General features: G+C 38.0%; 2 protein-coding genes across 6 annotated transcripts in view; both read left to right on the plus strand.

Moving 5' to 3' along the window:
• The window catches only part of SELENOI (selenoprotein I), a 36,969-nt gene extending 21,226 nt beyond the window's left edge, over positions 1 to 15,743 (plus strand). Inside the window, exons 7-10 of one of the 4 annotated variants that reach the window (XM_006189696.3) lie at positions 3,651 to 3,699; positions 5,121 to 5,301; positions 6,701 to 6,883; positions 9,079 to 15,743. In XM_006189696.3, coding sequence (XP_006189758.2) covers positions 3,651 to 3,699; positions 5,121 to 5,301; positions 6,701 to 6,883; positions 9,079 to 9,177 — 512 coding nt within the window. In that variant the 3' untranslated portion in view covers positions 9,178 to 15,743. Of the gene's footprint in view, positions 1 to 3,650; positions 3,700 to 5,120; positions 5,302 to 6,700; positions 7,216 to 9,078 lie in introns of those variants that run through there. The other 3 variants (XM_014563513.2, XM_032497190.1, XM_032497191.1) reach the window with 3 other exon arrangements.
• A 2,160-nt stretch (positions 15,744 to 17,903) lies between these two features.
• DRC1 (dynein regulatory complex subunit 1) overlaps positions 17,904 to 20,779 on the plus strand; it is a 40,084-nt gene continuing 37,208 nt past the window's right edge. Inside the window, exon 1 of one of the 2 annotated variants that reach the window (XM_032497192.1) lies at positions 17,904 to 18,679. In XM_032497192.1, coding sequence (XP_032353083.1) covers positions 18,534 to 18,679 — 146 coding nt within the window. In that variant the 5' untranslated portion in view covers positions 17,904 to 18,533. The remainder of the gene's footprint in view (positions 18,680 to 20,779) is intronic. The other variant, XM_014563509.2, reaches the window with a different exon arrangement.

Here is a 20,779-nt window from a genome sequence, read left to right on the forward strand (position 1 = left end):
GCTGCATCACATTAGGAGGCACACAGTATCTAGTTGTCTTTCTTTTCATGGTGTCAATAGCGATCAGAGAATTAAGATACTGTATGTCTGTTTCATCTGATACAAAGTTCTGCCTCAACTCTTCACCTAATAGTATTAACACACACTGATGATCATTGCTTAGGAATCTGTTCATTCAGTGGATATCCAGGGGAATAAAGTTTGTTTTTTGATAAAATACCTCATTATTTCATACTGATAATCCCAAATCAAATTTGATGATACAGATTTTTGCTTAACCTCATGGATCTTACATTTGTATTTCCTTTAAACTCTGGCAAAAGTCTTTGCTTTCAATGACACAAAATAATTATTCGTTTGCTTTGTTCCATGGAACGCCCATAACAATCTGAGAACATAGTATCAAAATCAGCAACAATATGATTACTGAAAATTGTTTAAGATTTTGGTTTTTTTGGAGTTCCATTTGTTCTTATGGTTCATCCTGCTAGAGATGCCCGGTCAGGTTATTACATTCTAAAGTCACCATTCTCTGGTTATGCCACCAGCTGTGGATATGTACATTTAAGTTAGTTTCATTTTATGTTTGATTTTGGGGGTTACTTTTTCTTGTAAAATTTATTTTTCCTTTATAATTATGTAACATATTCACATGATTACAAAGTCAAGTCTATATCTAAAACAAAGTACATTCAGAGAAATCTAGCTTCCATCACTACCTTAATCTTCTGTTCCCTCATAGTAACTCTTCGTAGTTTTACTTTTTTGGTTTATCTTTTCATTGTTTCTTTCTTAATGTGTGTGTGTGTGTGTGTGTGTGTGTGTGTAGTTTTTATCACCCCCTTTCATAGGTAAATGGTAGCATACAATACGTATTTTACTACACATGTTTTTTTTTGGTTTTTGTTTTCCCCCACATAATAGTATTCGCTAGAGATCCCTGCATAGTGATATACAGGGATCTTCCTCATTTCTTCTTACAGCTGCCTGCTACTTCATGTGTGGATGTGCCATATTTTATTTGGACATCCTTCTGTTGATGGACATTTGGGTTATTTCCAGTCTTTTGCTGTTACACAAATGGCTGCAATAAATCATCTCGTACATATATATGTCTTTTCATATTTTTGCCAGGGTATTTTGGTAAAAGACAAATGTATGCAATTTCACTAAGTATTCCCATATTCCCTTCCATGTGGGTTGTCTGATTTTGAATTCCCACCAACCATGCATGAAAGTGCTTGTTTATTTAGTTTTACCAACATAGTATATTGTCAAACTTTTGGATTTCTGCCAGTGTATAATAGGTAAGAAATGATATATCCGTATAGTTTTAATTTGCCTTTCCCTTATTAAGAATGAACTTTTCTAGTGTTTGAGAGCCGTTTATATTTCTTTTTTTCTGTATATCCTGTCTCTAGCCAATTTTTGCTATAGGATTGCTAACCATTTCCTTTATTTTTAGAAGCTCTTTATATATTAGGCATATTAATCCTTTATTTTTATATAAATGACATTTCCCCCCTTGTTTATTGTTTGTCTTTTTTACTTTCCTTAGAGTACTTTTTGTCTTGGTGGTTTTAATTGAAGCTTCTGTTTAATAAATGAGCCTGGAGATGTAAGGAACTGAAACATTTTTTTGTGACCATGTTATCCTTGATGTTCATCTCATTCTACTCAACCCTTTTTTTTTATGAATTCTAATTTTTCTATAACTGTTAAGTTTCCTATATTATGCAGTCTGGACCTTCCTATGGCCAATATGAAAAGTGGGTCTTGCATGTGTGTGGGTTCTATATGCTATTGTTATATACAGCTTAATGGATAAGCATTTCAGTTAGGAAATACTTTTTACAGAAAGTATATCAAGTGCTATTTGGAGAAGAAATAGAAGATGCAGTGATTCTCTTTGACAGCCTACGTTGAGCTCAGGCTTTCTACATGCTCACTATACTTAATTAAGATAAAACTATTTCAGGATGTTTCAAACTAAAAATACTCTTGGTACCAAATCTTTTGCAAGTTTCTCTCAGCCTAGTTCCAGTACCTTGGGGCTATGTGTGATTCTGAGTTAATTCAGTTCACCATGGTTCCCTGCCGGTGTGCCCCAGCTTGACATGCAATAAGTTGCTAAAAATTTCTGAGGACATTGAGGACATCTTGTCTTCTTCCATTCCCTCTAAGATCTTCTACTTGGGAGACTTTGTTCCAGTTGGGCTTGGAAGTAGCAGAGTAATTCATCTTCTGAGATGAGATTTCCTTTTGGTGGATTCTAGTCTTCATCTGTTTTTAGCAAAATGTCTTAGGAATTGTTTTGAAGGAATGCTCTTCTACCTTTGATCCCTAAGGTCATAGCTGTGTTCACCACCCCTCCTCCCCTGCCAAGCCAAGTTTAGTCACCGGGAGTCCAGAATGGACAAATTAGGGCTAATATGATGAGGGACAAGGAAATATCCAAATGAAGTTTCCAGAAGGTTGCCACATATATTGATTTGGAGTTTGAAAGAGAGAAAGATCAGGAATTTACATCTTTACAGATCACAGCATCAGAGAATTTTAAAGATGCAAGAGTCACTAGAAAATCACTTAACCCACCGTCCTTGTACAGCTGTGGAATCTGAAGCTCGGGGAGATTGATTTGTCCAAGAGAACATACCTAGATTTTGGAGTCATCTGCAGGTCTTAGAGTTAAAGCTGTGAGAGAAGATATTCTGAGGGAGAGTGGAGCACAGCCAGACACCCAGTTACGAATATGCAGGAGGTGGGTTCCCAATAATGGACACCAAATATAGTGGTTGGATGGCTAGCAGGAACGTTGGGAGAATGGAATCACAAAGGCCAAGGGAGGAAAGAATTGCAGTGAGTGGATTGTCAGACAGCAGAGTTCTCTTTCTTAGAAGTCAGGAATGAAGGAGGATACTGAATTTGATTATTAAAGAGTATTATTGATAAACTTTAAGAGTACAGTTTCTGCGGAGGGGAGGCAGAATGAGTAAGGGTCCTCAGGGACTGAAGACAACAGGAAAGTGTGAGGGCTGAGAGGAAAGAGCAGAGTAAGACAGTAGATGGTGAGGGCAGCAGAGGCAGTGGTAGGGTTTCTTGGGAAGGCCATCCTTGTTTTTAGGTTTGAAGGGAAAGAACTGCTGTGTAGGGTAGGGGAGAAATTAAGAATGCTAGAGGTGAAAGTAAGTGCAAATGGGAAGCTGCAGAATCTGTTAATCGTCTCCTTTCCAATAACTCAACACTTACTGGCGATTTGCTGTGTACCAGGTGCTATTCCATGTGTCTTTACTTGTAGTAACTCATTTGATTCTTAAACGTCTATGGGGTTCATACTACTATCATCTCTGTTTTATAAAAGAGGAAGCTGAGGCACTGAAAGGTTAATTTGTCTGAAGTCACATAACCAGTTGGTGGCACAGCTGAGATTCAAACCCACTCTGGCTCCTTGAGTCTCTGCTCTGAATCACCAAACTGTACCGCCACTCTTCCCGTTGTAAATGTTGTTCAAAAATGCATTTAATTTCATTACAGAGGTAAACCTGAACCTGCAAATTATTGGGTCTAGAAATATTACATATTTTGTATGTACTTGATCATTATAAAAATCACCCTTGAATTCATGATAATTTAAATATTCTTCCCTTTAGGTTGTGCGTTATGCGTGACTCTTCCAATGAGTTTATTAAACTTTTTCAGGTAAATATTTTATTTTTTAATTGGGCAAGAAATATGAAAATCTTCAAAAATTGTTCTTTAGATGAATTTTAGGATCTCTTTCTCTTTTGGAGTCGGGACATTTTGAAAAGGCCATGAGACCTATATTTTGAATCTAGAATGAGGTTAGGATAAGTTGGTTATCTATGGTGGCTTGTGTTGTCAGTTCAACCATAGCTCAAACTACTAGTTCTTTTGTAACAGTTTTTGGGCTCACCAAATAGTCTTTTAATTTGTCTTTTTTTTTTTTTTTTTTGCAAGTGAAATCGGGAGGGAGTATGTTCTTGTCAAATATTGATAGGTTTACATTCTTTTTATAAATTGATTATAAGTTTTTATAAATTGTGTAAGTTTAGTTAGCATGATCATGAAATAAAATTTCTCAATGTGTATAGTATAGGACCAAATCCTGGACCTATGCTGACTCTTCTCAAATAGCACCATATGGAAATTCCTGCCTGAGGAGTTGGGTAGGCATTGGGAGGGCATTGCCCTGGTGGGGTTCCATTTCTCTGATCTGTGCACTTTTCCACTTTGGCTCAGCCACATTGAATTTACTTCTGTGACCTGAATATGTTTTGCTCTTTTGCCTCCTCAGTACTTTTGCTCCCACTCTTTGCTCTACTGTTCTTTCTACTTGCAACATTTTTTTGTACTTCCCATTTCATCTTTCAGTGCTCAGATCTGTCTTACAGAATCCTGTCTATGTCAAGTCAAGCTCTATGAATCTTCCCTATTTATGGCAGCTGGCAGTCATTCATAGAAGCCATAGACTTTAAAGCTCTGAAGGCCTTAGAGAGTATTTAAGTCATATCCTCCTCCTCTAAAGTTGAGGTCCTGTCCTTTTTGGGCAATATCTTGCCTAAGATCATGTAATTAGTTGTAGAACGAGGATGAGGATTGAGGGCACAGTTCAGATGAGCAAACATATATCGGACCACCACCTACCTACGTGCTCAGAAACACAAGATACTCTGTGGCCAGTCTCAGTTCAGTCTTTTGCTCTTAAGTTGTGATACAGTAGCACTGTGAGGTGCTCTTCTAGTATTATTTTGTGTTCATTTTGTTTTTCCTATTAGAATATAATCTCAAAGAACAAAGACCGAGTTTTATTCATCTTTACATTCCAAGGGGAAGAATGGGACTAGGGGTCAGAAGACTTCCGTTCTAGTCCTGGCCTTTCCACTTGGTAGCAAGTTATATAAATTTAACCTTTCACATCCTCACTTAACCTGACTGTAAATGGGATTAGTAATGTTAGTTCTACGTATGTCATGAGATTATTGTGAGTGAAAAAATAAAAGAATAAATGTAAAAGTACTTTGAAAACTATATAATACAAGTACAATGTAAGTTTTATATGTAATAATGTTCTTTGTATTACTTGATTTTTTTTTTTTCAGAAGCTATAAAAATAACACCTTGAAACACAATTCAGTCTATGAAGCTATGGTTCCCTTCTTTTCTCCATGTTTGCTATTCATTTTGTCTACAGCATGGATCCTCCAGTCACCTTCAGATATTTTAGAGTTACATCCTAGAGTATTCTATTTTATGGTTGGGACAGCCTTTGCCAACATCACAGTAAGATTTCTTTCTTTTAAAAATCATAGTATTTATAAGGAATATTTGACAAAACTTGATAATTTGAGAAACCTTACATAGTATTAGAATAAGCAGAATTTAACTTAAAGATTTTACATCAGAAATTTGAAGGAGTAATTAATAACCTCAAAGACAGAACATGCTGAAAATTATTTTATTTTTCCCTTGAAACCAGTAGGATTTGGAGACAGCTGTAGTAGTGTTTTGGAACCATGGCATAATTTAAATTTTTTGTTTTGATTGCCTGCTGAAGAATTCGTGGAGTAATTCCCTTCGACTCTGAATATTGTTAATAGTGTGGTTGCAGATATAATAATTAGTTTAGGGAGCTTGAAAGGGGGTTTTGTGAGAGAGAAAACACATACACAGACACACCCCCCCAACATGTTTTTTAATCAACTGATTTTTTTAATATATATTTTTATTAAAGTATAGCCAGTTTACACCGTGTCAGTTTCTGGTGTACAGCACACTATTTCAGTCATATAGGAACGTATATATGTTCGTTTTCATATTCTTTTTCACCATAAGTTACTACAAGATATTGAATATAGTTCCCTGTGCTATAATCAACTGACTTTTAAATTAAGAACATACAATTTAAAACTTTGTAATAAATATTACATGTTTAAAAAAATCCCTTTCTCTGCTATAGTCCAGCAAGAGAGCAGATAGGGGTGGGGGAAAGGTAAGGAGTTGTTGAGAAAATATCCTGAGGTCCTGGCAGCTGAGAACGTGTGCTGTAGCTCAGGCCAGGTTCTTAATAAGTTTTAATTTTTTAACGTAGCCACTGAATTCATGTTTCCATGTCTGTAACGTGCGTTTACTGTCTCAAGTCATACTGATTTTATAGGGTTTAAAGATCTGAAAATATTAATGCATTGTATAAAAAGTATCTCTGAAAGGATAAAGCCAGATTTGAGTAAGGTGTTGAAGTAAAGAGAGCCAAAGAGGTTTTGAGATGTTAATATGATAATGCGACTTCATCACCATGAAGAAATTTAGTTGTGTGGGGTTGCAGGAGGCTCTTTTCAAAAAATTGTTGTCAGATGTCATAGAGTCTTAAAATTGGGAGAAATATCTTTTATCCAAACTGTCACCCAGTATAAGAATGCCTTCTAAAGCATCCTGAATAAGTTATCTTCCAGCCTCTTCTGACACACACTCTGGGGGTCCATGCATTTGGAGGTGGGGCCACAGGTCCAGGCAGGCTCCTGGGCAGTTGAGAATTACTGAACTTAATAATATAATGTAAATATCTTAGCTCAAGTACTTGAATGCTTTTTTAAAATGTTGGAACGAGTAGTTTTGGAAGTGCTTTGCTAATTAAATTTTCTCTCTCTCTTCCTTTCTTTTCTTTTTTCAAAATAACTTCAAGTGTCAGCTGATTGTTTGTCAAATGAGCAGTACCCGGTGCCCAACTTTCAATTGGTTGCTGGTTCCTCTCTTCTTGGTTGTCCTGGTGGTAAATTTAGGAGTAGCCTCTTACATTGAGAGCATTCTCCTGTATACATTGACAACTGCTTTCACTCTGGCCCACATCCATTATGGAGTACGAGTGGTGAGTAATCTACAGCAATATTGGTTCCCTTTGCTTCTTATAAATAGTGAAATGAAGGTGAGGGAAAATTTCAAAAGAAGCTTGCTTATTATAGTAGCTGGAAGGATTTGGGGATATTCTCTAAATATTGGATAATTTCCAGGTGCATAATTTCAGATATTGTTTCTCTAATGAATATGTTATAGTAACTACAAATAATTTAAAAGCTGGATAATGATTGTGAGGAATTCAGTTATTGTTTTTGAGTGAGAAGAAATGTAAACCCTTTTCTTGGTGAATAGAATTATAAACTCTTGTGCTGTTAATTAATTACATGGGACAAAATAATCCCATTTGTTGATTATTATTCTATACTTGCTTCTTTAGCTTCAGGGGCATTTTTATAAGGGGAAATATAGAAGAGAGTAGATTTAAGAAGTATTTTGCAAACTTCAATGTTCTCTTCTAAAGTAAGAGACTGCTTTCAGGACAAATGGGGTAGGCTAGATATAATAAAATGAAAATCAGAACTGTGCAGTTTCTTTTCTTTTTCCTCACACTTTAACATTCTTTTCTAATTATTCTACATATCTTAGCATTGTCTCATAATTATGATTACTAATTGCTGTATAGTATTCCATCAAGGAGATTACTTAATAACTATCAGTGTACTTAGCCATGACTCAGTTATTTTTAATCGTTTAATCATTTATTCCAGATTTTCACTATTATAAATAAAGTTGGAATGAACAATCTGGAATAATATTCTTTTCCTCTTCATTTGCTTTATTTTCTGAGGATAATTTCATAGCAATCATGTAAAATGATACTCAGATTTCTGTGGCTTTTAAAATAGTTCTATTGGGTATGTTTATTTTGAAAGGAACCCTGCTATGAGGTAGTTTGAGAGATGAAATGTCTTTACTTCTGTATTGTCATACATATGTTTAAAACAGGGGCGCCTGTCACGCTTGATAACAATTTTTGTACCTTGCATGTGTTGCTAAACTTAGGTTTCTTCCTTTAGTGTTTCTCCCCAAAGTAGCCCATGATTGTTAAAACAAAATAGATGAAAATAACCATGATAAGTCTATGAATTATACCATGAAGACATAATCATTTATGTTCGTATTAGTGCAAATTTAACGCATGCTTTATACCAACACTCTTAGGCCTTTATTCTGATATTTTATTAGCCATGCATGAAGTAGAACATAGTTCTTAGTGTCTTTCATAATTGTTTTACCTTTTTGTAACCCTTCAGAAGCATATTATTAGAAAACCATACACATGCCAGACCAAACCAAAACACATTTATGTAAAATTACAAAGGCAGTATATCTTTATTGTTAAAAATCTGGAAAATAAATACAAGCTAACTGAAAAAAATCCCAGGAGCATCTTTTCTCTGTCTTTGTGCTCTCTTACCAGTTCTGTAACTTCTGACCTGAAGGTAAAATTTGCCAAGCTGCACACAACATTCACTTGAACTATTGAAATATAAACATTAAGAATAAGAATGGAAATCAGAGCACAGGGAACTATACTCAATTTTTTGTAATGAGCTGTTTGTAATGGAAAAGAATCTGAAAAAAAATGTATATGTGTGTGTATGTATAACTGAATCGCTTTGCTGTAGACATGAAACTAACATTTTGAATCAACTACACTTCAATTAAAAAAAATAGAAATAAGTATTAAATAAACCTTATTTGCTAATTGGCACATAAACCATGCTCTTGCCTACCCACTAGGGATACCCTAACTAATATGACCTAAACCTTCCAAAATTTACAGATGTAGTTTTTATACTGTTTCACCAGGGTTAGAAATGATTACCTAGAAATGCAAAAAACGCTGAACATTGACTCTAACTATATATGTAAGTGTTTGACCTGCTGGGTAGTATAAGTCAGCTAATTGTATAATTTTTCAGTGGATTTGGATGTAACTCTGTTTGAGCTGCAGGGCTCTGGGAAGATTAGATTTCAGAATTGGGTAGACCCAGGTTTAAGTCCTAACTCTCCCAGGGTAGTTCTAGTACTCATTTAGCCATCTAACTGCACAGCTATCCTAGTTCAGGAAAACTTCTTCATTTGTGATGGTTTCTACCATGCCAGTAGATTGTTGTCTCCAGAGGGTGAATTTTTAATGCTTGAAAAAAAAAAAAAATCAGGTGCGTGTTTGTCATTGCCTGGTGTTCTGGTTTCCTGTAGGTAAAGCAGCTGAGCAGCCATTTTCAGATTTACCCCTTCTCATTGAGGAAACCAAACTCGGATTGACTAGGAATGGAAGAAAAAAATATTGGCCTGTAATCTACAGAAAGAAGTACTGTAAATAAGATGCCTGTAAATATTTCATCCATCACCATTGAACTAAACTGATCTGCTTAATAGACATGGGAACTCAGTGTGTGTGGTACTTGGACAGCAGGAATGGTATATATGATCTGAACTTGTGGAACTTTAGACCTACTAACTCCCAGCTTACTTTGTTTTATTTTTTTATAAAACCATGTGATGTTTTGGTTAAACATAATGTACATTAGGTCAGCAAAATGTTCCTAGTGATTTTACCTTCAGGAGTCCATATTTGGTTGTATTTGGTTCATACAGAGTTAAAGATGCTTGGCTTTTATTTTTAAAACCCCCAAATTGGGTTAGGAGCACTAATAACATTCAGAAAACCCCAATATGTTTTCATATTTGGCACTTAGTAGTAGGTCTTTAGCTATGGAAACTATCAATAGCCCAAATCTAACATAAGGGAAAAGATAAGAGCAAGCTACCTTCAGCAAGAGATGCCAAATGATTATGGAACAATACACAGTTGCCAAATACTGGTTTCTCTTTCCCATGGAAATGCCTTTTGTCCTCATGTGCTAAGAGAGCTGATATATATATTTGGATTCTCTAGGATTCTGGCTCTCTTTGATATGGAACAGATCTTGATTAATGGTTTAATCTTCTTTTAAAGAAAAATATTCTATTGAGGCTTAGTAGAGAATGGACTGGAACTGTAGCTCGCTCGTTGGCATGGTTCATTGTTTAAATGTGGCATTTTCCCCCTCAGCTGCAAGTTGCCGAGATTTGGTGCTTGTGAACTATGATCAAATGAATGCATGTGACAGTCCCAGTCTTAAATAATGACTTGTGAGGAACACAGATAAACTTCCTTATAAGAAAAATTTTCTTAAGAGTTAGGAATCTCAGGAACCTCACTCTGAAATTACTACAGTGAACCTCACTGTGAAATTAGTTTTCTGATATAATATAATTTTCTGATATAATTCCCTTCTCTGTCCCTCTGTTTCTTTCTGTGGGGGAGACTGCTGTGTTTTTTATTTCATAAAGGATAAAGAAGTAGAGAGAAATTCTCTCTTCCCCAACTCGCTCATTTCCCCCCATTGAAGAAAATTTTTTATATCTATGCCTTACTGAGTATATACTCCCTTTAATATGACTTGGAGTAATTTTTGAGGTTTATTGACAAACATAAAAATCCCTTTGATTTTGACATGGTTGTTTTATGATTACACCTTTCTGTGAATGTGGATATTTTCTTCTATTTCTTTTTTGGTTTTTGTCTCTGTTTAGTTTGGTGGTGGTGAAATTTAGTGGCTGATTTTCTTTTATTTTCCACGGAATGAAGTTTGTGCTTGAATGAAGAGTGTATCTTAAACCCTTTTTTTTGGACAGATTGCACTTGGATAAAATAGGCACCACTGTGTTGATATGTAATTAAATCCATAATCATTATTTATCTATGAATGTGACCATCGTTAAACTTAATTATAGTGTATTCCTTTGTTGAATTTTAGTCTGCTGCTTTGTAAAAATAACTATGTAATGGATATTTCAGTTTTTAAATTTGTGAAGCGTAATCACTGTCATTCAAGTTATTAGAAATGAGGTGTCAAAGAGCTAACATATGGTTCTGTACTCATTTTTAAAAACTGTAAATGTTGAAGTTTATTCAGTGACTTTCTCTGAGACAAAAATGAACACTGAAAATAGGTGAGAAATTGATGCAGGAAAATATGGGTAGTGATTCCATGTTTGTTAATATAATTGCCATCATGAAGGTCAGCAAATGAACTAATTAAGTAAAGGTGACTGTTTTTTGTATACCTTGTTCTGTGTCGTCTGTAGAACTGAACTGGATAAAGTGTTAATTTGGGCCGGGAACAAAGCTTTGTTTTAAGGTTCTAAGCTAATCATTTTACTGTTGACCTTGTACCCAAGGAGATTCGTCTGTATTATATAAGAAAAGAATTGATAAATATTTATAAAATGACAAATTTGGACCATAGGCTTTCTTCACCTTGTACAGTATAGTTTAAAAAAAAAAATACCCTTTCCTTCTGGCATAGGGTCATGTCCTATAATTTAGGGGCTATTTTACCTCAAAGTGTGTTTCTCTTCTCTTTCTGTTGCATCAGGTTTATTTGAAAGTTGTTTTGTGCCCATACTTTATTTCCCAATGGTGGTTAAGAATTATGCTATAGTCAGTTTTATTGGCATCATTAGATGAAAGAAAGATGGCTGTCAACAAGGTGAAAGATGAAAAGTGAGTAATTAACTGTTTCAGAATACTGTGGACTTGTGAATCTTTAGTGTACTGCTGACTCTTTTTCTTGGTTTTGTCTGCCATCTTGAAGTGCATCACGAAAGCTCCCATTTGTTATGCAGTGATACAGCAGCTGACGCAGGACTTAGTTACAAAGAGCTCAGTGAATTTATGTCATTGCCAATTATCATAACATTTCCAAAGTATAAAAGCTATTTCACGCTTATGCATGACATTTTGGGGTGCATTCACACCCCCCAGCCTTTCTCCCAGCATACTCTGAGCTGCCTTTTGGGGAGCAATGGCGTGATTAGTCATACATGCATGTTTTCTGTGCATTTCAGAATAGAGTGCCTTAGCCAGGCCAGAGGTTTGCTTTGTGTTTCTGCTGACCAAAGTTACCTAGACCTGTAAGAAGTTTCTTTTCAGGTTATGGTTGGAAAAATGTCCTTTCATGCTTGTCAGAAAATAATTCCCCTATATTTGAGGGGAGCATGAGATAGAAAAATCTAAAAAATGCCTGAATAGAGTATGTTAATGCTGCCTTTTGTGATCCTTTAATAACATTCATGTTCTTAGTATAATGCACAGTTAAAAATTGCCACAATTTAAACCATCATTCCTCCGTTAATGTGTAATAGATGTAGTTTATGGGTTTTAAGCTTAAGGGTTAAAGAGTGAATAACTTCCAAATAAACTAAGTAGTTTTCCTTGACATTTTAATAATATCATGATCAAATTACTTTTAATTGTAATATTAAAAAGAAAGTTCAGTGCTGATTATGGTCTAGAATGTTATAGTACTATTAACTGACATGACATTTGTTTTAATATAGAGGTATTGGGAAGAGGAGTGTATATCTAGAGTTGCCCAAATTCTAAACAGATACCAAAAGAATATTGATCGTAACCTAGAGCCTGGGCACTAGTGGAACATGCAAAGGAAAAAGCAGGCATAGTATCCACTTTAAGGGATGCTATGCCCTTAGTGCCCAGTGATGTTAAAATTGTCACAATTTAAATCATCCCTCCTCCACCAATTTCAAATTCAAATGTGAATTTGAAAGTTTCCCAAGTGTTCAGTTGAGTTTATTTTGTAGTCAATCAAAAGGCATTTGGAATGTAGCTTGCTTTCCGAGGCCGACTTTGATTCTCTAACCTACAGAGAATAAAAAGATAATCTGAAAGTATTTGAGTCAAAGGCTCCTTTTCCCCCTTTATATTTTAACTGGGCGACTGTGTTTGTTTAAGTCTTCCTTTTCATTCTTCACCTGGGTTTCCCTTTAACTAGTCCCACCTGGGGCGGAGATGCCCACTTGCTTGGTTGCCTCTAGATCTTGCCGCATACAAACCTCCCTGGTTGCCTTTGATCTCGTGCTTAGTCAAGGGCTGGGAACATGCCCGAGGGGACAGAGTAAACCTGATGCGCTAGAACTTCTGACTTTGGGTCTTCAAATAAGCCAAAAACGGATACAGAAATCTGGTTGTGTTGATTCCTGTGTTCAGAGTGGCCTTTGTCTTGACCTCAGTTCTGGCCTTGCTTGAGCACTCTTGCAGGAAATTTGTGAAGTCCGACTAGAATTTTCTTTGTCTTATCAGGTGTCTTTGTGAGGCAGCATACCCATTCTTGAACACCCTGTGGGTGAGTAATCTTAAGTGAGCTGCCAGTACTAGAACCTTCCAAGAAGAAGTTTAACTAGTATGCTGCATTTGAAGCACTTTGACATGTACATTTTAAGTAACAGTTTTAATGGTAAAATGGTGTTAAATTAATCACTGTGAAACTTGAAAGTGTGATGCCCTGTACATTTCAGGAAGCTTAAGTAAATTTCTGATTTTCCATTATTAATTATGTAACCCATGTGATTTGTATATTTTACTTTTCATCTTTGACAGTGGTACAAATGACTGACATTGGCAGGCTGTTACTTTAGGGTATATGGTAAATCATGATTGTCTAACTTTTCCAGAGAAAGTGGCAATGTGTTTACTTTTTCTTTTGTGTTGAGACATGAGAATTGGATTTATTGGCTAATTTATTTCCAGTGTTTCTACAGTGCAAAATAAATGTAACCTTTTAAACCTGCATGCTAGTAATGCTTTGGTTTTTAATAAATATGCAAGAGGTAATCTAGCTGATTTTTATTTGCTTGTTTTTAAGCAGGGACCTGTTCTTTTTACAGACAGATGTTAAATGAGCTAACATGTAGGATAGCAAAAGAAGTTTTGCCATTTGTAGCCTTTTTCATAGGTGGCCTAAGCGATGGGGCTTATGTTGCATTTGGTCAGAAAAGCCAGGTTTCCAGAATTGGAAAATGGCACATGGACTGATTTTAGAGTATTTTAATGAGAGCTTGTCTCGAGGAAAGTCTGTTTGGACACAACAGAAATAGTGTCTGGTCTTCCACAGACCATTCACACAATCTTACTCTTCACAGAATTATTCCTAGAAAATCAGATTAAATCAGAGTGGTGTTATTTTTAAAGCCTGTGAATTGGATCATGGCCATGAAGTACCTAATGCTACTTTGAAATTAGAGATAGTATTGAAGACACAACTTGTGTCTAAATGCTGTGGATGCCTCATGGCTGTTAGGCTAAAGTCTTCTCTTGAGCGGTTTCTATGGGTAACAGTTAGAATATGAATTGATTTTGGTTTTTATTAAGACATATACAATCCAACATGAGCTCTAGATTCTGATATTCTTGACAAGCACTTTTTACTCTCTAAAGGGTAAGTTCTTGACCAGAAACCTGTTTACTTTAGTACTCAATGTTACTAATCAGTTTATAGGAGGAGCCTGTTTTAATTTTGCAAGATCTATGAATGCTGCATTATAAATCTGAACTACTGGTATCATTCAGTATCAGACTCTGAATTGAGTAACTACTTGTTAAGACTGCCCACAATATTAACATTTTTTGTAAGTTATTTTTTTTGTATAGCTTATACCATTAGAGCAGCCATTCAGGAGACAAAGACCCAGTTGCATGTAATGATTTGCTCTTTCTGGAATGTGCCAAGAAAGCAAAGTTCAGTATTAAACTCCAAATTTCAATTTAAAAACTTGCATTTCCTCTGGGTAAAGGGGATGGCAGTGAATAATTGCTGAGGTATAAACTCCTGCCTGCCTGGCTTCTCCCCTTCCCCTCCCATCTAATATAATAGATTAAATTTATAACCAATTGTAGGAAAACAAACTGATACTTTTCTGAGTAAGATTTCATGCCCTGTGACTAAGACTAGGTGGCAGGAGTCATGGCTGATGAGTGACTGAGTAGCTTAGCTTGGTCCTGCTGCGGTTTGCTTTCTGTAGTGTTCTGAAATAAAAGGGTGGTTCCATCCCTTCTCAGGTACCTAGAAACAACCCCACTTAAGCAACTGGAATGTGTTTGTTGCAAGTGGAGTATATTAGAGAAGAAGATGAAGAGGAGCACAAAGTCTGATTTTCCCTTTCAAGCTGTTTCATTGAACATGTTAGTAATCGATCTGTCTAGAACTTGCTGTGTTCATAGTAAATAATGTGTGTTCATTTTATCTGGTTATGTCTGGAGTGTGTATATATACATATTTAATATGTACACGTATATTCTCTGTGCATATATATGTATGATATATTCGTATATACATGCAGTCTACTCTTGATTATCAGCAAGACGGTAAGCCCTCAGCTGGCTATTTCTTCATGTTGACTTAACCTGCATGTAGCCTCTAATTCTGTGAAGCCTCTTCCTTATTTGGAGCCACAGTCTTTTCTTCTTTCAGTTCATCTCAGTCCCCAAGAAAGGCCCTGGAAATATGTCACTTTCCACTTCCCTTTCACCAGGGATTGTGTGAGCCAGAAAGACAGCTTTGAGAGATGACTGCTTCTACGAGAGTTGAGGCTTCTGAGTCTGAAGGATGGTGGGGCCCATTCCTGGCCAGACAGCAGCCCCTGGAGCAGCTGTGCTCATGCGCTTGATGGGGAAAATCTAGCTTTTGTGGGAAACGGGGCTTCACAACTTGCTTGAATTCCTTAGCTGGAATGTTGCGAAGCCTTAGGTAATTTGATGGGTTGGAGTACAGCTGTGCATTTCTCCATTCGTTTGTGCCCTCTGTATTCCTGTACCCCTTGCTAATCCAGATAATCAAGACCTGACTGGTTTCTTGCCACTGGATTCTGGAAGCCTTGCCCTTTCAATTGGATTTATGTTTATTTCTGCTGCTGTGAAACCCAAAAGTAATGCAGTAGGTTTTAATTTAAAATTGTTTAATTCTATTATTGACAAATATTTATTGTAATAAAAGTAAAGAGTAAATAATTTTAAAATCCTTTTAATTGTTCTCAGATTGTCTTCTTTGTTTTCCCTTGGTAGGTGCCAAAGGGGAGGAGAGCTGTGGGGAGAAAGATAATGTCCAGGCACTTGTCTCAGAGAATCATTGATTATTTTAGAGCAAAACATTAAAAGGTTTGGTTTTGTTTTGATTCCTCCTGTTTGCTCCTGGGTGTTCCATACTCCTGGGACTTGACTTGTTTCAGAAAGTGGAGTACGAGGAAGGTGGCAGTAACAGCTATTCATCATCTACTGCTCTCGACTCCCCCAGAACTGAGTACTGCATAGTATGTATCGTCCTCATAATTCCTGGGCCACACATTAGCTTATAAGGTGGTGGTTTCATACTCAAAAACATCTTCCCATAGAAGGAGTTAATGTGTTCATTTTCCAGGCTACTTCCACAAGAACTTAATGACCCACACACTTAGTATACCTCAACTTTAGTATATGAACAAACCATGAGCTCTCATAAAAGTTTGTTTTTTCTGACATTGCTTTTGAGGAGTATATTTCCTATTTTTTAAATCAGAATTGATCTCCCAGTTCTGGAGGTGGGCATTTAGAATTTTTATCTGTAACAGGTTTAAAGAAAGTGGGGAAGGAAGTGTCCCATATTCTAACCCAGGCTAATTCTCTGGCTGTGTGCTCGTCATCCCCTGCCCTCCCAACTTCTTGGTTGCATAGCCATTATCCCCTCCCCTTTGTCTGCAAACCTCAGTCACCTAGCAGGTGACTGACACTCAGCAGAGGCAACCAGCTTGGGTCTATCTAAACAAGCAAAAATTACTGATGTAATTTTGACCAGGTGGGGCTATAGCCTAGACCTATTATCTCTCAAGGATAATTCTTTTAAGTAGAATTGCCTACTCAGTGCATTTATTTATTTATGCGTATTTCAACTATTAATAGCTATTGGCAAACTGTCCTAAAGGGTGTCAGTGAATGAGAGTGTTTTTTTTTTTCCAGATCTGCAAAAAGCTTTTGTTATTTATGTAATTGAAGCTGTCTATGATAGCAGTGAAGACCTCCCAGCTGGTTGGGAGATAGGTGGAGAGAGCCAGTAAAGGAGACTGGCTTGGGGTATTGTTATGGCTAGGAGGTGGGGCCTATATGAAGGTACCAGTGCACACAGTTGGAATCCCCCCAAAAGGATAGAGCACCCAGCCTTTTTTTTTTCCTTTTTAAAAATCAGCTGCCCAGATGTGGAGCAGAGCGGAAGGAAGGCAATGCAGCTTAAAAGCTGCCAGCAATCAAACAGCAAAAAAGGGACTCAGATTTCTTATCACAAAAGATGTCTGGCTTTAAGGCCAAGCATCTTACTGATCACTATGGGTTTTTATGATGCCTTTGCTCTCCCATCTCTCTCATTATAGCCGAATGCCACGGACTTTCTCATGTGCCACTTCCAGCTGTAGACATGCACACATGCTTGTACTTGTTTCTCTTCTCACCGATCGTGGAAACATGGACTAGCACGTGGAAGAGTCTGTTGTCAGAACCATCCCTTGCCCTTCTGATTCCATGGCTCCTAGGGATGTTTAACACTTGAAGTTACAACTGAAGGAGAGAGATTTGGCAGAGGGCCCTGAAGCCCTAAAGCAAACACGTTCCCACTCCCATCACCTCCCAAACTCCTCAGCCCCGGCTAGAAATGGGATGAGGATCCAGTAGCACTCCTAAATCTCCCTACCACTTGCACACTTGGAAACATTAATTGACAAAAGAAAATTCCATTTGCCTCTTGGTAGTTGTTATTCACAAAGGGCTTCTCTCCTTTGGCCTCACAATTGCCTGTGATTTGAGCAGGGAGGTAGTACCATCTAACACCCGGGAGAATGCTCAAGAAGTGACATACCCAAGGTTGCCGGGCTGGTCTAGAATTAGCACTTGTATTGTCTTACTCCACCAGTGCCCTTGCCTGAGTTTCCCCTAGGCCAGTGGGGCAAGACACTGACAAATATTATCCAACTTGTTTTTGAAAGAGTTTTAATTCTCAACAAGAACAATATGTATTTTTTAAAGTTTTCCCCTTTTTGGGGGGAGAGGGTAGGTAATTGGGTTTATTTATTTAAACGGCGGTACTGAGGACTGAACCCAGGACCTCGTACATGCTAAGCATTTCGCCCTACCACTGAGCTATACCCTCCCCCCCAACACTATTTTTGTTGGCAACGAGACACAAAAACTGTCCAGGAAATAGTGCCTTTCAATGGAAAGTGCTTCCTCCAAAGGTTAATTGTAAGTAAGAGCTCGAAAATGAATGGATGACGAATAGATGGATGCAATATACTTCAGGTGAAACTTTCTGAAGAGGCAATAGATCAGAGCGGACCTATTCTTCCATCCCCTCCATGAGGAAAGGACAACACTTGTATCCTTAGTGCTAGCACAGTGCTTGGCATACAGTAGTAAATTCATTATATTTGATGAATATGATTTAGAGGAATATATATTTGATAAATGAATGCAGAATTAATCATCCGGGTCAGTAAGTGATGAATCACAGCTTGGTCAGCTCCTTAGTTTTCCAGTCTCCGTTAATAACACTGGGCCTTCGTGGAGGTTTCAAGACAGTAGCCATCCTAATTGCAGCAGAGAGGAATAAAGCCCCATACTGGGATACAAAGTTCTGAATACCGGTGGGCGGGGCCTCAGGGGCTGCGCGCGCAATCACGCGCTCCGGGTCAGGTGACTACTTTTCCCTGGCAACGGCTTGTTGTTAGCAACCGGCAGTAGTCCCGGCGGTGGTCGTTGCAGAACTGCCTGGGGGCGAGAGGCACCTACCATGAATCCGCGGGGATCCCTAGAGGTCCTGGAGGAGAAGGAGGATTCCGCCCCGATTCTCGGGCCCTCGATACATTCTGATAACCCTCAGGAGCGGATCCAGGCCCGGCGCCTCCGCATCGCAGCGCGCCTGGAAGCCCGGAGGCGGTGAGCCGAGTCTGGGCGGGTCCAGCCCGGTAGCGTCCTGGGTGCGGGTGACGCGATGCGGGGATAAGGGGGCGGGTACCCGTGGCCAGCGTGCCCTGAGTGTAAGCCGGCCTTGTTTCTTGAAGAGATAGAAAACATTTCTTCCAGAAGCTTCAAACAAAGTATGGGATGTTAAAACACTGAACACACTAGTAAAGCCAAAGACGGAAATAATAATCCCTCCAGCGCTTTCACTGAGAGCCCGCTGCGCCGGACACTGAGGGCAACATACCGAAGATGCAGGCGCTCCGTGACCTGCCCTCCGAGGTCTTTCCGCCTTGCTTCCCAGCCTGCCTTCCTTCCGCAAGTAGTTACGGAGTGAACCTCAGCTATCACTTAACGCTGGTTTCAGTGGCTTACCTGGTTGTGAGACACAAACCCTTATTCCTCAATGGTCTGTGACTGATAAGCATACCGTTTGCAGACTGGGGTACCGCACCTGTCCATTCACAGGCGCAATCGCCTGTCATAAGGAGGTACCAAGGGGCGCTTGCATGATCCCCTGAATTCCTAAGCACCCTCAAGTGACAGCATTTATACCTTTTTCTTCTGGTCAGGGTCAGCTGCCCTGCCAAGATGGTGTTGCTCTTCTTGTCTGCTGGCTATTGACCACAAGGGCCCCAAAGTGGTGTGGCTGTGTTCCAACAAAACTTTACTTAAGGATATTGAAATTTGAATATCATATAATGTTCATGTGTCACAACATATCCTTCATATTTAAATTTTCTAAATTAATAAACTTTATATTTTTAGAGCAGTTTTAGGTTCACAGAAAAATTGAGTGGAAGGAAAGTATAGAGATTTCCCCTGCCCCTACCACATGTATGACTTCCCCCACTATCAACCTCCCCAACCAGAGAGTTACATTTGTTACAGTTGATTAACCTGCATTGACATATTATCACCCAAAGTTTATATTACAATTCACTCTTGGTGTTCTATGGATCTTGATAAACATAAAGTGACATGTGTCCACCATTATGGTATTGTACAGAATAATTTCACTGCCCTAAAATCCTCTGTGTTCTGCCTATTCATGCTGATCTTGTTTTTCTAACAATTTGAAAATGTAAAAATCATTCTTTTTTTAACATTTTTTATTGAGTTATAGTCATTTTACAATGTGTCAAATTCCAGTGTAGAGCACAATTTTTCAGTTATACATGAACATACATATATTCATTGTCACATTTTTTTTTGCTGTGAGCTACCATAAGATCTTGTATATATTTCCCTGTGCTATACAGTACAATCTTGTTGAAAATGTAAAAATCATTCTTCACTTGTGATCCGTACAAAGACAGTGGGTCAGATTTGGCCCATAGGCCACAGTTTGCCAACCTTGATGTACTAGATCAATGTGACGTTCTGTGGAATATCCAGATGGTCCTGGTCTATTCAGACAATATTTTGACAGAGATCAGGAGAGTTAACATGGCCCTGTGAGTGTGAGTGCTATGTGAATATATATTATCTGTTACATGTAAATGTGAACTTCCTGATCCTTTTCCTGATTAAGATAGAAACTAATACATTTGATCCAGTCACTAGCCACATTCCAAGTACGTAAGGCCACACTAATCTGCGCTACCAAAGACACCACACTTGCATGGCAGCTTGGTTGAACCTGCAGTACTCGACAATCATTTCCTTGGGTCCATCCAGTTTTTGCAGGGACCAGACCAGTGAATTAAGTGGAAATTTAATAGGCACCACCACTCCTTGAGATCCTTAAGAGTGGCACTAACCCCCAACATCCCCCCAAGTCTGCAGTATTGTTTTTTATGTACTCGGGTGCAGTTTCAGAGGTGTCCATTTGGCCTTCTGCATGGTGATAGCTCTTATCCACAGACCAAGGACCTAAGGTGAGAATTTCTTGAATTTCTAAGTATTTTAAGATCACTCTGGTTGCTCTTTGGGGAATGGTTTGGAGAAGCCAGAAGTGAGAATAAGGAGGCCAGTTAGGAAGCAGTTGCATTCGTCCAGGTGAGAGATGAAGTTGATCTGCACTAGTTAATAACAGTGATTTGGAGAGAAAGCAGACGGATGCAAGATGTATTT

The sequence above is a fragment of the Camelus ferus genome, chromosome 15, assembly GCF_009834535.1.
Source record: "Camelus ferus isolate YT-003-E chromosome 15, BCGSAC_Cfer_1.0, whole genome shotgun sequence".
Classification (NCBI taxonomy): Eukaryota; Metazoa; Chordata; class Mammalia; order Artiodactyla; family Camelidae; genus Camelus; species Camelus ferus.